This window comes from Loxodonta africana, chromosome 5 (assembly GCF_030014295.1).
Source record: "Loxodonta africana isolate mLoxAfr1 chromosome 5, mLoxAfr1.hap2, whole genome shotgun sequence".
NCBI classification, from domain to species: domain Eukaryota; kingdom Metazoa; phylum Chordata; class Mammalia; order Proboscidea; family Elephantidae; genus Loxodonta; species Loxodonta africana.
The window spans coordinates 91,357,655-91,374,527 of record NC_087346.1 but is presented as its reverse complement, the minus strand read 5'-3'; the positions used below and the strand labels follow the sequence as shown (position 1 = coordinate 91,374,527).

The 16,873-nt window shown below is 36.8% G+C and overlaps 1 protein-coding gene across 1 annotated transcript; it reads left to right on the top strand.

The window, feature by feature from the left end:
* Nucleotides 1-1,742: 1,742 nt before the first annotated feature.
* On the top strand, nt 1,743-2,120 carry LOC100661739 (small ribosomal subunit protein eS25-like). Its single transcript, XM_064286287.1, has one exon. It carries the CDS (start codon nt 1,743-1,745, stop codon nt 2,118-2,120), a length of 378 nt encoding a protein of 125 aa, XP_064142357.1.
* Nucleotides 2,121-16,873: the final 14,753 nt, after the last annotated feature.

Below are 16,873 nucleotides of genomic sequence, written 5' to 3'. Positions count from 1 at the left end.
CAGAAGAACTAGATGGAGCCTGGCTACAACCGATGACTTCCCTGACAGGGAACACAATAGAGAGCTCCTGAGGGTGCAGGAGAGCAGTGGGGTGCAGACCCCAAATTCTCATAAAGAGACCGTACTTAATGGTCTGACTGTGTCTAAAAAGACCCTGGTGGTCATGGCCCCCAGACCTTCTGTTGACCCAGGACAGGAACCATTCCTGAAGCCAACTCTTCAGACAGGAATTGGACTGGACAACGTGTTGGAGAGAGTTGCTGGTGAGGAGTGATCTTCTTGGATCAGGTGGACACTTGAGACTACGTTGGCATCTCCTGCCTGGAGGGTAGATGAGAGGGTAGAAGGGATTAGTAGCTGACGAAATGGACTTGAAAAGAGAAAGTGGAGGGAGGGAACAGGCTGTCTCATTAGGGGGAGAGCAATTGGGTGTATGTAGCAAGGTATATATAAGTTTTTGTGTGAGACTGACTTGATTTGTAAACTTTCACTTAAAGCACAATTAAAAAAAAAAAAAAGAATCCCTATGGGGCAATTCTACTTTGTCCTGTAGGGTAGCTGTGAGTCGGAATTGACTGGACATCAATTTTTTGGGGGGGGGAGGGGAGGTTAATCTTTATAGAAGCAAACTGCCACATCTTTCTCCCAATTAGACTGGTGGATTCCAACAGCAGAGCTTCCAGTTAACAGCCAAGTGCTTAGCCACTATGCTATCAGTCTCCTTACATAATACCTGTTGTTGTTATTGTTTTTAAGTACCTCTGAATTTGTTCCTTCTCCTAGCAATCCTATGTACAACAGAAGAAAACACTGCCTGGTCCTGCACCATCGTCATATTCGTTACTGTGCTTGAGACCACACTTGCAGCCACTGTGTCAGTTCATTTCATTGAGGATCTCCCTTTCTTTCACTGTCCCTCTAATTCACCAAACATGATGCCCTTAACCAGGTACTGGTCTCTCCTGATAGCATGTCCAAAGTATGTGAGAGGAAGTCTCATGATCCGTGCTTCTAAGGAGCCTTCTGACTGTACTTCTTTCAAGACAGATTTATTTGTTCTTCCTGCAGTTCATGGTATAGTCAATATTCTTTGCCAACATCATAATTCAAAGGTATCACTTTTTCTCCAGTCTTCCTGTTTCATTGTCCAGCTTATACATGCATATGAGGTGATTGAAAATGCCATGGCTTGGGTCAAGTGCAGCTTAGTCCTCAAAGTGACATCTTTGCTTTTTAACACTTTAAAGAGATCTTTCGCAGCACATTTATACAACGTAATATGTCGTTTGATTTCTTCACTGCTGCTTCCATGGACATTGACTGTGGATCCAAGTAAAATGAAATTTTTGACCACTTCAATATTTTCTCAGTTTATCTTGTTGTTGGAAACCCTGGTGGCATAGTGGTTAAGTGCTATGGCTGCTGACCAAAAGCTCACCAGTTCAAATCTACCAGGCGCTCCTTGGAAACCCTATGGGGCAGCTCTTCTCTGTCTTATAGGGTCGCTATGAGTCAGGATCAACTAACTCGACGGCAAAGGGTTTTTTATCTTGATGTTGCTTATTGGTCCAGTTGTCAATATTTTTGTTTTACTTAAATTTAAATTTGTAATTTTTGAGTTTCATTACACATATAATATAGAAACCTTTAAAATTAAGATACAAAGTATGTACATGCGATTTAGGAATGTAGAGTTATATACAAAAATAACCAGTTATCACAGTTACTCTGTGAGCTTAGCAATGCTGCTCATGGACAACGAGAAGAAGAAAGACCCTGGAAAATCTGCCAAGAAAGACAAAGACCCAATGAACAAATCTAGGGACAAGGCCAAAAAGAAGAAGTGGTCCAAAGTGAAACGGCAGGACAAGCTCTATAACCTGGTCTTGTCTGACAAAGCCGCATATGACATGCTCTCTAAGGAAGTTCTCAACCACTTGCTTATAACCTCAACTGTCATCTCTGAGAGACTGAAGATTCGTGATTCCCTCGCCAGGACAGCCCTTCAGGAGCTGCTTAGTAAAGGATTTATCAACCTAGTTTCAAAACACAGAGCTCAAGTAATTTACACCAGAAACATTAAAGGTGGAGATACCACAGCTGCTGGTGAAGATGCATGAACGTGTCTAACCAACTGTACATTTTGAAAAATAAAACTTTTTTAAATACAAAGAAATATCAGTTAAAGGGTTGAAAATGTTTGACTTTGTATATGGGGTACCGGGGTATGGTCAATGAACCAACGTGTTACAAGAAATCTTGTAAAACTGTATGAATCTTTAGATTATATGCAAACGTAACGTTGATAAAAATAAAAGTAAAATAACCATAGTTTTGTGTGGTGTTAAATATTTTACAAATATTTAAATATTTAACATACATGTACCATCCTTTGATTTGATTTAACTCCAGTATTGTATTTTCAATTTCTATATATGTCAAAAAAAATGCTTATCCTTCATTTTTTTATGTAGGTTTACAGCATTATGATATATAGGTTACTGCTCAGTTTAATTATCCATTCTTCCACTGTTGGCAACGTAACGAAGACTCTTGTACATAATTTGTGAGAACTCTCTAAGGACACACACTTAGAAATGGAATTGAAAGATTATGCAGACATTTTAATCTTAACTAGACATTGCCAGAAGTTTACAAAATTTCATAAAAATCTTTAAATTATAATATTTGAAGTTTGACAAGGGAAGAATGCTGTTGCACCTCATTCCCCTAAGACTGGAAAAAGTAGTTCTTTTCTAAATATTTCTCAGTAATATTTACTTTATTATTAAATTTCCATGCTGGCCTTTTTTCTAAGGAGTTCATGGGGTTTCTTTTTTTTTTTTTTTCAATTTTCTTTTCTATGCAACAATAAAAGCAGGAAGACAGTGAAACAAAGTCAATAGAGGTTTAATAGAAAAATGACTACAATTCAAAAACTTTATACCCAACATGATATTGTTTATATTTGATGAAAAATTTACAACTCTGCTTAGTTTCAATAGGATAACAACCAAATATATTTTCCTCAAAAAAATTTTTTTTGGAGAATTTTTCTATACCACCAATGAGATTAACAAAATATGAGCTCTGGAATGGCTACGGACATTCCACAACTAAAAACAGGGGTAAATGTATAACAGTACTAAATTCTAAGGAATGTGTAGTATGTTAATGAATGCAAATAGCTGTTGTCATTATAACTCCAAAATAGAATGTTTAAGTCTAAAACAATCTTCAAAGATAAATGTATTTCTTTAAACATGAGGTTTGTGACCTCAAGATAAATTCAGTATGGACTAGAAACAATGGTAGGGAAGCAACATAAGGAAAATGAATAAAAGTAAAAAATAAAGTTTAATTTACATATTAGTATAACTTTTTTACAAACTGGTTAAAAAAATTTAAGTGCTTGAAATTAGTGCCTTTTTTTAAATCATTGCAGAAGGAAATAAGTAAAACAAAAAATGGATCAAAAAGAAAACACACAAAAAAGCATAAGTGATGCATTTGACTAAATATAATACTATGAAAATAAATTTGACCAGCTTAAACTCCAGGTTAAAAAATGAAGATGCTCAAACTCAATGACAGGAAAACCATTTGCACTGTTGGATAATTGAAGGTCTTTCTTCAAAAATATCCTTTCAATAAAATCTGAACAATAAGAAAACTCAAAAATTATTTAGATATTTAAAATGACTCCACCTGTCTGTCACTTTGTCGTACTTTGGTGGCTTTCATGTTCCTTGATGCTGGAAGCTATGCCACTAGTATTTCAAATACCAGTAGGGTTACCCATGGTGGATGGGTTTCAGCTGAGCTTCCAGACTAAGACAGACTAGGAAGAAGGACATGGCAGCCTCCTTCTGAAAAACTTTATGAATAGCAGCCTGACATTGTCTCATATATTGCCAGAAAATATAGTGCCTCAGTTTGGAAGGCACTCATTGTAAGACTGGGGAAGAGCTGCCTCCTCACAGTAGAGTCAACCTTAATGACATGGATGGAGTCATGCTTTTGGGACCTTCATTTGCTTAGGTGGCATGACCCAACATGAGAAGAAACATATGCAAACATCCATTATTAGTAGGAACACGGAATGTATGAATCTAGGAAAATTGGAACTCATCAATAATGAAATGGAACACCTAAAGATCAATATCCTAGGCATTAGTGAGTTGAAATGGGCTTGTATTGGCCATTTTGAATAGGACAATCATATTGTCCTATTCTACTATGCCAGGAATGAGAAATTGGAGAGGAATGGTATTCCATTCATCTTCAAGAAGAACATTTCAAGACCTATCTTGAAGTACAATGCTGTCAGTGATAGGGTAATATCCATACACCTACAAGGAAGACCAGTTAATATGATTATTATTCAAATTTACACACCAACTACTAAGGTCAAAGATAAAGAAATTGAAGATTTTACCAACTTCTGCAGCTTGAAATTGATCAAACATGCAACCAAGATGCATTGATAATTACTGGTGATTGGAATGTGAGAGTTGGGAATAAAGAAAGAAGAGTAGTTGGGAAATATGGCCTTGGTGATAGAAATGGCACTGGAGATCCCATGATAGAACTTGGCAAGACCAATCAATTCTTCATTGCAAATATCTTTTTTTCACCAACATAAACTGCACCTATACACATGGACCTCACAGATGGAATACACATGAATCAAACTGACTACATCTGTGGAAAGAGACAATGGAAAAACTCGATAACACCAGTTAGAACAAGGCCAGAGGCCAACTGCAGAACAGACCATCAATTGCTCCTATGCAAGTTCAAGCTGAAACTGAAGAAAATTAGAAGCAGTCCATGAAAGCCAAAATAACGACCTTGAGTATATTTCACCTGAATTTGGAAACCGTCTCAAAAACAGATTTGATGCATTGTATGCTAATGAAGACCAGACAAGTTGTGAAATGATATCAAGGACATCATACATGAAGAAAGCAAGAGGTCATTAAAAAAGACAAAAAACAAAGGAAAGACCAAAAGAGGCTCTAAAACTTGCTCTCGAAAATAGAATAGCTAAAGCCAAAGGAAGAAATGATGAAGTAAAAGAGCTGAACAAAAGATTCCAAAGGGTGGCTTGAGAAGACAAAGTAAAGCATTATAAGGCCACGTACAAAGACCTGGAGTTGAAAAACTAAATGGATGGAACATGATCGGCATTTGTGAAGCTGAAAGAACTGAATGAAAAAACTCAAGCTTCGAGTTACAATATTGAAGGATTCTTTGGGGAAACTATTGGACAATGCAGGAAGCATCAAAAGGAGATGGAAGGGATACACAGAGTCATATCACCAAAAGGAATCAGTCAATGTTCAACAATTTCAGGAGGTAACATATGATCAAGAACCGATCATACTGAAGAAAGTAGTCCAAGCTGCACTGAGGGGAATAGTGAAAAAAAAAAAAAAAAAAAATTCCAGGAATTAAGATGTTTCAAAAAACGAAAGCAGTGCTTGTTTGATGCCAAGAAATTTGTAAGACAACTAGGACAACTGACTGGAAGAGATTTATTTTTGTGCCCATTCCAAAGAAAAGTGATCCAACCAAATGTGAAAATTGTTGAACAATATCATTAACACAACACACAAGTAAAATTTTGCTGAAGATCACTCAAAAGCAGTTGCGGTGATACATAGGAAAGTGCCAGAAACTCAAGCCAGATTCAGCAGAGGATGCCGAACAAGGGATATCATTTGAATCTTGGCAGAAAGCAGAGAATATCAGAAAAAAAAAAAAAAATTTACCTGTGTTTTATTGACTATGCAAAGGCATTGGACTGTGTGGATCATAACAATTATGGGTAACATAGTGAAGGATAGGAATTTCACTTTTGCTCATGAGGAACTTTTACATGGTATTTGTCAGTGTTGTGTATCTTCAACATAGTTATTCAGCCTGTATGCTCAGCAAAGAATCTGAGAAGTTGGACTCTATGAAGAAGAACAGGTGATCAGGATTGGAGGAAGATTAACAACCTGTGCTATGCAGATGTCACAACCTTGCTTGCTGAAAGTGAAGAGAACTTGAAGCACTTAATGATGAAGATCAAAGGCCACAGCTTTCAGTATGAATTACACCTCAGCAAAGAGAAAACAAAAATCCTCACAACTGAACCAGTAAGCAGCGTCATGATAAAGGGAGAAAAGACTGAACTTGCCAAGGATTTCATTTTACTTGGATTCACAACCAACATCCATGGAAGCTGCAGTGAAGAAATCAAAGGATGCATTCCATTGGGCAAATCTGCTGCAAAAGACTTCTTTAAGTGTTAAAAAGCAAAGATGTGACTTCAAGGACTAATATGCTCCTGATTCAAGACATGGTGCTTTCAGTTCCTTCATATGCATGTAAAAGCTGGACAATGAATAAGGAAGACTGAAGAAAAATTGATGCCTTTGAATTACGGCATTGGCAAAGAATATTGAATATACCATGGATTGCCAGAAGAACAAACAAATCTGTCTTGAAAGAAATACAGTCAAAATGCTCCTTAGAAGCAAGGATGGCAAGACTCCCTCTCACATACTTTGAACATGTTATCTGGACGGATCAGTCCCTACAGAATAACATCATACTTGGTAAAGTCGAGAGTCAGGGAAAAATAGGAAGACCCTCAAGGAAATGGATTAACACAGTGATTGTAACCATGGGCTCGAGGACAACCACAATTATGTGGATGGGGCAGGACCAGGCAGTGTTTCATTCTTTTGTACATAGGGTTGCTGTGGTGCAATGAATTACATAATATGGCCTTTCCAGCCATGGTCTTTGTGACTCACACACAACGATTGAGTGGGACTATGCAAATAAGGTATATTGAACCTGTGATGGTTGAGGTTATGTGTCAACTTGGCTAGGCCAGGATTCTCAGCATTATGTGACTGTCCTTCATTTTATGTGTTGTGAATTCTGACCTCTACATGTTGATGAGGCAGGATTGGTATAAGGTGTATCTTGAATTGCAGCCTTACAGGAAGGTGTGACTCAAGCCCCACTGTTAACTAAAATTAAGCCCTTCCTTGTGGTATGGTCTACATCTTAGAGAAATGTATGTGTTGTCGAGGCTCTCTCTCTCTGTATCTAGATACTTCGCCTGGTTCATGATCAGTTGATCTTCCCAGAAGCTTGCTGTCTGACCTGATGATTCTGGGATTCGCCAGCCTCCACAGCCCCTTGAGCCAGCAGCCTATTGTATGACCTGATTCACCAGGTTCTGCAGCCTTGTGAGCCAGGAGCCTGTGGTCTGAACTGCTGGTTTGAGTTCCTCAGCTCCTGCAGCCATGTGGGTCAGAAGAAGCCTATGCCTGACCCACAAATTTGGGACTTGCCAGCCTCCTCAGTGCTGGAGATGCTCACTCATCTATGCCAAGAAATATGGAAGACAGCTTCCCACCAAATGACTGGAAAAGATCCATACTGATGCCTATTCCCAAGAAAGGTGATCCAACTGAATGCGGAAATTATAGAACAATATCATTAATATCAAACACAAGCAAAATTTTGCTGAAGATCAATCAAAAATGGCTGCAGGAGTATATCAACAGGGAACTGCCAGAAATTCAGACTGGTTTCAGAAGATGACGTGGAAGCAGGGATATCATTGCTGATATCAGATGGATCCTGGCCGAAAGCAGAGATTACCAGAAGGATGTTTACCTGTGTTTTATTGACTATGCAAAGGCATTCGACTGTGCGGATCATACCAAATTATGGATAACATTGAGAAGAACGGGAATTCCAGAACACGTAATTGTGCTCATGAAGAACATTTACATAGATCAAAAGGCAGTTGTTTGGACAGAACAAGGGAATATTGATTGGTTTAAAGTCAGGAAGGGTGTGCATAAGGGTTGTATCCTTTCACCATACCTACTCAATGTGTATGCTGAGCAAATAATCTAAGAAGCTGGACTATATGAAGAAGAAAGGGGCATGAGGATTGGAGGAAGACTCATTAACTACCTGTGTTATGCAGATAACACAGCCTTGCTTGCTGAAAGTGAAAAGGACTTGAAGTTCTTACTAATGAAGATCAAAGACCACAGCCTTCAGTATGGATAACACCTCAACATAAAGAAAACAAAGATCCCCCAGTGTTTCCTTCTGGATCAATGAGCAACATCATGATAAACGGAGAAAAGACTGAAGTGGTCAAGGATTTCATTTTACTTGGATCCACAATCAACACCCATGGAAGCAGCAGTCTAGAAATCAAAAGACACATTGCATTGGGTAAATCTGCTGCAAAGGACCTCTTTAAAGTGTTGAAAAGCAGGGATGTTGCCATGGTATTTTCGGTTGCATCATATGCATATGAAAGCTGGACAATGAATAAGGAAGACCTAAGAAGAATTGACGCCTTTGAATTGTGGTGTTGGCGAAGAATATTGAATATACCACGGACTGCCAAAAGAATGAACAAATCTTGTCTTGGAAGAGGTACAACCAGAATGCTCCTTAGAAGCAAGGATGGCAAGACTTCATGTTACATACTTTGGACATGTTGTCAGGAGGGATCAGCCCCTGGAGAAGGATATCATGCTTCACAAATTACAGGGTCAGCGGAAAAGAGGAAGACCCTCAACGAGGTGGATTGACATAGTGACTTCAACAATGAGCTCAAGTATAGCAAGAATTGTAAGAACGGCGCAGGCCCGGGCAGTGTTTCCTTCTGTTACGCATAGGGTCTCTATGAGTCGGAACAGACTCGACGGCACCTAACAACAACATAACAGCCTCCACAACTGCATGAGCCATTTTCTTTACATGGTTTGTGAGTTCTGTGATACTTTGCAGTGAATTAGGGAACCCAATGACAGGAGGGAGAATACTGAGGGGAGAAGGAGTAGTTGATGTTAGACACGATGGAGGGGTGCAGCAGCTTGGAAAAGCTGGACATCTTTAACCTCTGCCTCATAGGATCCAGCTCTGTGCTGATCCTTATAAAACAAATTATTCATTTAGTTGCTAGTGTCAGAACCTACTCCATGGCATTTAACAACATTTAAAATGATGGAGAGAAAATTCAACGATGTAATAGCAATGAGGTGGAATGCAATAACCTCAATTTTTTTACCTATGGATTTCTTTCTCATTCTATAATTATCTTCTCAAATATCACTTCTTACTGAAGTATTTACCAATAGGCCATAACCTTAAAGAATGAATGACCCTCTACATTTGCATTTTTCCACTACTACTAAGGTGTCATTTGACATATTGTTTTAGGCTTAGTAGTGGTAGTGGCTCTTTTCCTAGAACATTAAATCTTTGATGACAGAAAACTTGCACTATTAATTTTTTTAATTGCCAAAGTCTAGAATAAGATGAGACTTACATGTATCCAACCCGTATTTATGAGTTGAATTAAACTGATTTTTTATGTAACCCACGTTATTATTCAGAGGTAAAAACTTTTTAGAAATTATCACACTTTGTGATTTTGTGATAACTACCGCCTCGATGGCACTGGGTCTGGGTACTCTATATTAGAATTATGTCTAGTTCATTTATCAAATTTGTTAAGGATATTTTCAAGCTCTAAGGTCATAGTATAATAACTAGCAAAATGTTGGAGATCAAATGCTGCCTTTTTCATGTACCTTTGCATTTGGAAAACGTACATATTTTCATTCTAGCAACACAAAACCGTATTAAAATGACATACATGGGCATTGTTGCCTATATTCTTACTAAACATTATTTTTTCTGATCTCTTCATGTGTTCTGTTTTGGAATATTAGTAAACCAAGAATGTGATCATTTGAGGAGAATCGCTTTACATTTTTTTTAGTATTACCCTAAGCAAAGCTGCTAATGTTATTAAGAATTAAGTTCTGATTAGGATTGGTCCTGGGTATACTTTTTGTTGTTGTTGGTTTGTTTGTGTGGAGTAAGTTCTTTTACCTTAACAAAAAATTTTAGATGCCATTCTAAGTATAAATTTTAATTAGGTATCTAAAAGCAATAGTAAAAGTCTAACAGAAAACTGTTTTAGTAACTATAAACTGAAGTGTTTTACTCACTATTTTACTTAACTAAAAAAAGAAACTGAATTTCCATTAATGCTATATATCTTAGAGAGACATGCACTGGATTTCTAATGAAATTCTGTGAATCTAATAGAATTACTTTTCATATTCATACAAAACTACTGGTAAAATTGCAGCAAATGTGTTGGCAAGTGCAGCTTAAAAAGGTCAGTGTCTGATGAAGAGCCATTTCCACACTTTTTCTAATACTTCCTTACAGCTATTTCAGAAGTAGGTTTTTCCTTGTTTTCAAATCAGTCTCAGCCCCAGCCTCTCGTCCAGTTTGCTCACACCTGCCTTAGCTGGAGAATTGCTAATTAGTGCAGATAAATTCATTTATTCATGCCGGTTCTTTCTCAGGTGATTAGGTGTTCTAAGTTGTGTGAATTGTGCTTGGAGTTGTATAGCACTGTCTTTGTGTTCTTCCTGTCTGAGTGCAGTTCTCAGATCTTACATAAGGAACTCAGTTAGAAGATATTTTAAATACACATTGGTTATATTAAAATACAGTGCTGTTTGACGTCATGCGTCTTTTAGGAATTAAGTATCTACAATTTGTTCAGCAGTGAAAGGTAAATGATTATTCAGTGTTTGTTGACCTGAAGCACATAATTTAATGATAATGTTATTACAAAATCGTGTGCCTTCAAAGGTCTATAAGACAAAAAATATCTTCCATGCAAAATTTGTATCTGTGAAAGAATTGATGAAAATAGCTGGACCAACTAATGAAATTGGTAAAGGCTGCTTCTTTTTTTTTTTATCCAGAGCCCTCTGCTTCCCTGGGATAGGGATGCAAACCTGAGACAAAGATCTGCTCAGCCCAGGATTAAAAAATTTTGTAAGTTGCATTGGAGTTTGCATTGACTAAAAATATTACCATGGAAAAGGCTCACCTTGAATGAAAATTGAGTTTAATCACATGCACTGTTTCCCAATCTTTACATTCTATTATTTAATTTTTTTTCCTTAATTCTTTATATATCAGTTACCTGGAAATCATAATGTCATCTATACTATTCACACACGAAGGACAGCATAATTATGTTGTCATAAGCATCATTGGTAATTGATCATCTGTCCTAAAACCTCACTGCTTCTTCTCGTTTTCCCATTTAGTGCTAAATATAGTGAAGAAATGATGATAAAGTTGCTAGACAAGCAGATACTAAGCTAATGTTTTTACCATCTTATAGAACAGTTAACACTAATGCTTTCTCTAGATCAGTAATCTTTAAGTTTTTCAATAACACGCCATATCATCGTAACATTTTTGGATAAATAGCCCCAAGTACAGTTATATATTTATAAAGCACATATGCTTATATCTTTACTAATATATTACTTTCATTGTAAATCATGTCAAAATACAGAGATGTTAAAGATGATATAAGTTTATTTTAAATAATTTATTATTTACATGTATAATTCAAATTTCATATTAATTTTTTTATGATTTAGACTTTTTTTGCATACATCTCGTTATTTCACTTTAGATCTTTGTGATTTTTGTCTTGCAGTGTGGCCTACTAAAAGATTGAACTTGAGTAATAAGTGTCAGTTCTGCCCTTTTTTGATGTTTGCAGATGTTTGGACTATTATTCCTTTTTTTCCCTTAATCCACGTATATTTGGTAGAAATCTTTGTTAGTTGCTTGTGCACTTTGTGAACACTATTAATTAAAACTCTAAAATATATAGTGTCTAAGTCCATTCAACCATGTACATGCAAACTTCAATAAGACACAAAAAACGCTGAGTTAAATTAAAGATTAGTAGTGTCACTGTCAACTTCTCCAGGTCGTGGGCCTTCTACTCTCTACACAGGATACATTGCATATCATCTGTGACATGTGACCATCCAAAAAGAGGACTAATCAAGGAGTTAAGGCAAGTCAGTCAATATATTCTAAATCTCCAAAAAATTGTCTCTCTGTTTCAGGCAGCATGCTTATACCAATTGTTTTGCAACTGGGGTACACATGCACTGGGATTATAAGACATTAACACACACACACACACACACACACACAAAAAAATCCTGTTCTGTCTAGTTAATTCCTACTCATAAAGACCCTACAGGACAGAGTGGAACTGCCCCACAGGGTTTCCAAGGAGCGGTTTCCAAACTGCTGACCTTTTGATTAGCAGCCAAACTCTTAACCACTGTGCCACAAGGGCCCTATTAGCACAGATAGTTGTATAAAAATTAATTTCCTGATATTTGTGTTCTGTCCTAAGACTACTGTACCAGAGAATGTTCCCGAGTCAAGGAGCTCCTTTCCTTCTTTCCCTTCTTTAATTACATTTATCCTCACTTTATACTAAAAAGGAACACTTCTCATCTATTCTAAGACTAAATATGGTGCATTGTTCCAAGATACAAAATTCTCCAGAGTTGTGCACAAGCCCACACACATACAGAAAAACCCGAGGCCATCAACTAAATCCTGACTCATAGCTACCGTATAAGACAGAGTAAAACTGCTCCATAGGGTTTCCAAGGAGTAAATGGTGGATTGAAACTGCCAGCCTTTTTGTTAGCAGCCATAGAACTTAAGCACTGAGCCACCAGGGCTCTGAGACAGGGCAAACTAAATATGGGTGTCAAAATTGAAAAAATGAATTACTCTAATGAGTACACCCTAGTGCAGTCAACTGATACTTTATAAGGTTGTTTTCAATTTATACCTTTACGTAAAATTGAAGGAGGATCATGTTGAGTTGTGACAAGACAGATTATTAAGCATATTTTTTGGCACAAAACTCAGAGGGGGTTCAAAGAGTTTTGTGCCAAGTGCGAAGAGTTGAGTTACATGTTTGTAACAAAAGTCTTTCTATTTCTATTGGCTCATTTACATGAACACAGTTTCGTCATGCTCAGACCTTTTTTTAAGGAATGGAATGGATACAAAGCCCTGTGTTAGTCTCACAATAAATAATATTCATCCACAATACGATAATCTTCTTTTTCAATTGTTCATTATATTTGTTATGAAAATAGTAAATATATGTCAATCTAGAAGAACATTTTTATTCTTTAGAGCCTTATGTTCACAGGGAATTTAAAAAATTTTAAACTTAAGTACATATTTTTTGTTGCAGAGAAACAATAACGAGTTGCAGGGAAGGGAAAAGGAGGACTCACTGCTTAGGGGACACTGAGCTTCCTTTAAGGGCGATAGGGAATTTTGGTATTAATTGAACAATATAATGAACGAAACTGATGTCACTGAATTTGAAGAACATTGAAATGACAATCAGTTACTTGTACATTCACCACAATAAAGAAAAAAAGACTTCATAAGATTCTTAAATGTATTCTATACAATTGAATAAAATTGTATGGAGAGGGTGGGATGGAATTATTATTTAAAGAAGAAAAAAACATGTGATATTATATCTATTCATGTATTTCTTTTCAATTATGATGGAGAGTATCAAATCATGATATTTATATCTAGAGCTGACTAATGTAATTAATAGATTGATATAACCTGTCATTTTAAAATGCTAATATTTAAAATAGGCAAATTTTCTTTTTAAACATTTTTATGTATTTTAAATTGTGATAATTGTTAACTGGACATTTCCTTGAGATACTTTTTCTCCCCTAAATTTTCACAGAGGGTATGTAGACAAAAAAAACAAATTAATAGCCATTGGTTTAGATGAGCATATCCCGTCAGATTATAACCACCAGATAATAGTGTTCATTTTGGGGGCAGAGAGAGGGAGCAAGAATGAGAGCCAGAGACAGAGGAGAATAGATAACGAAAGAATGACAGGAAGTTTGAGAGAGAGAGGAGGGAGAATACAAGAGGATAATAGGAGGTTTTTATATCTATTTCTGATGTAAAACCAAGTTATTTCACTCAACTAGATTTAAAAGGTAGGCTTTGCTTGCTGAAAGTGAAGAGGACTTGAAGCACTTACTAATGAACATCAAAGATTACAGTTTTCAATATAGATTACATCTCAACATAAAGAAAACAAAAATCCTCACAACTGAACCAATAAAGGACATCATAATAAATGGAGAAAAGATTGAAGTTGTCCAGGATTTTATTGTGCTTACTTTCACAGTCAACGCCCGTGGAGGCAGCAGTCCAGAAATCAAAGGCTGTATTGCATTGGGCAAATCTGCTGTAGAAGACCTCTTTAAAGTGCTAAAAAGCAAAGAAGTCACCTTGAAGACTAAGTCATGGCATTTTCAATAGCCTCATGTGCATACGAATGATTGACAATGAATAAGGAAGACTGAAAAAAAATTGATGCATTTGAATTGTGGTTTTGGTGAAGAATATGAAATATACCATGGACTGCCAGAAATACGAACAAATCTGTCTTGGAGGAAGTACAACCAGTATGTTCCTTAGATGGGAGGATGGCTAAACTTCAATTTTACATACTTTGGACATGTTATCAGGAGAGACCAGTCCCTGGGAAAGACATCATGCTTGGTAAAGTCATTGAAAATGAGAGAGACCTCAGTGAGATAGACTGACACAGTGGCTGCAAAAGTGGGCTTAAACATGGCAATGTTTGTGGGAATGGCACAGGACAGGGCAGTGTTTTGTTCCATTGTGCATACGGTAGCTATGAGTAGGAACCAACTGGAAGGCACATAACAATAACAAACACCTGAATGGTATCAATAATAATTCTGTATAATGTCTTCTGTATTGGGAGAATTGTTATCTAATGGATTATGCACTTGAGATGAGTCTACATCAAAGCATTTTTTTTTTTTTTTTGTATAATGCTTTATAACACTACAACAACTACCACCACCGCCACTACTACTACTACATAAACACATGGCTGTCGAGTCAATTCCAACGCATAAAGACCCTATAGGACAGAATAGAACTGCCTCATAGAGTTTCCAAGGAGTACCTGGTAGATTTGAACTGCCGACCTTTTGGTTAGCAAACATAGCACTTAACGACTACGCCACCAGCGTTTCCACTATTACACAGGTTCATTATATTTTGGACATATGGAATTTAAGCAATTTTCCACAGGTCATTACAAGTGACTATCTATAGGTTAAATTTGTAAGGTCATCTTTTCTGTATATGCTGATTACTATTACCATTACCGTATCTGTAAGGAACATGGTGATATTTGAATATCAAGATGCTTCCAAATATTTCCAGATAGCAAACTTCTGTTTTCAAAACATCTCTGCCTTAAATTAGGAGGAAAATCTTTTCACTTTTAGCTCTCTTTGTTCCTAATTGGGAAGGAAAGTAAGTTTTCCAATAAATAAATGTCACACAGATGCATACACATATTGCATTTTAAAATGAGGACAAAATGAACCAGCATTATTCATTTAGGGAACAAGGAGAAAATGAATGATTAAAATTAATTCTATTACCCAAATGTCATTGATGTACTCTATGTGAAAAGAAATTCTATTTGAAAGGTAATATTCTAATGAGAGCTGAAACATTTTGTTATATGGACTTTGTCCTGTAATGGTTACCCAAAAGCATTTTTATAATGATAACAAGTTTTTCTATGTATTTTAATAGATGTATTAATGAGATACTATCTATAATATTGGATAATTTGTTTTATATCTTATGTGCTTCTTATTTTATATGTGCAATTAACCCTTTCTAATTAGGCTTTCTCTTTCACTGCCTTTCGTATGTGCTACCTACTTATATCTAATACGTGTACATCTCTGAACTTTTTCTTCATGGTCACACAACTAGAACTACAATTCCAGGATCCTTCTCAGTGAAGTATGGTCACATGTCTCGCTTACTGAACGTGAACAACATGTTTCTCCTGCTCGTCTGGACAATGAGCACCCTTCTATGCCCAGATCATGATCTTCCCATCTAAGGACTGAATGGAAAGGAGTTCAAGAGCTTAGAGGTAAGTGAGGCCATGACCTGAAAGGATCCTGAGTGCCCAGAAGACTGTGGAGTAGCCCAGGACCTGTAAATGGTCTGCTCTCACTGAGATATGCAAGATATAAACTGTAAAACGAGTGAGATTTAGTGGCATGCTTGTTAAATCGTTACCCAACTCTGGCTAAAACATCATCTTGCAGGTGTGTTTGACCCATAGCCTGATTAAGAGAACCTTACTTTAGACACTTAGCATTTCAAACCATCCTCCTTACCATTATCAGATTAATTTTTCTATCAAACAGCCTTTTGATGGCTTGCCATTGCTACATTATTCCTTTGGCTCAATATCCTTATTATACTCCCCCTTATGCCACTAAGAAAACCCTGGTGGCGTAGTGGTTAAGTGCTACAGCAGCTAACCAAAAGATCGGCAGTTCCTTGGAAACTATGGGGCAGTTCTACTCTGTCCTATAGGGTTGCTACGAGTCGGAACCAACTCAACGGCAGTGGATTTTTTGGTTATGCCGCTAAATCTCTCTATTTTGTAACTCTTATTTACTCACTTTCTTTGCTATTTTGCTCTCATCATGGAGTCCCTGCCTTTTTCTCTCTCTCTGAAATTTCAACTATCCTTCCAGATTTTGGTAAAGTTCTACATTCTCTCTAAGCCTTTTCTGACTTTGCCCATGCTCTTTTAATATTAAGCCCTCCTCCTCCACAAACCTCGAATCCCATCTTCTACTATGCTGCCCCTCATTAACATTGTCCTTCCTGTTCTTTCTTCAACACACCACACTTATTTGCCCTCAGTATTTCTGCATTTATTTACCTTTTCCTAAGACTCTTTTCCCTAAAAAACTTCATAACCTGTATCCTCATTTCATTCCGATCTTTTATTAAATGTCATTTTCTTAGAAGTAATTTCTGGGATCACCCT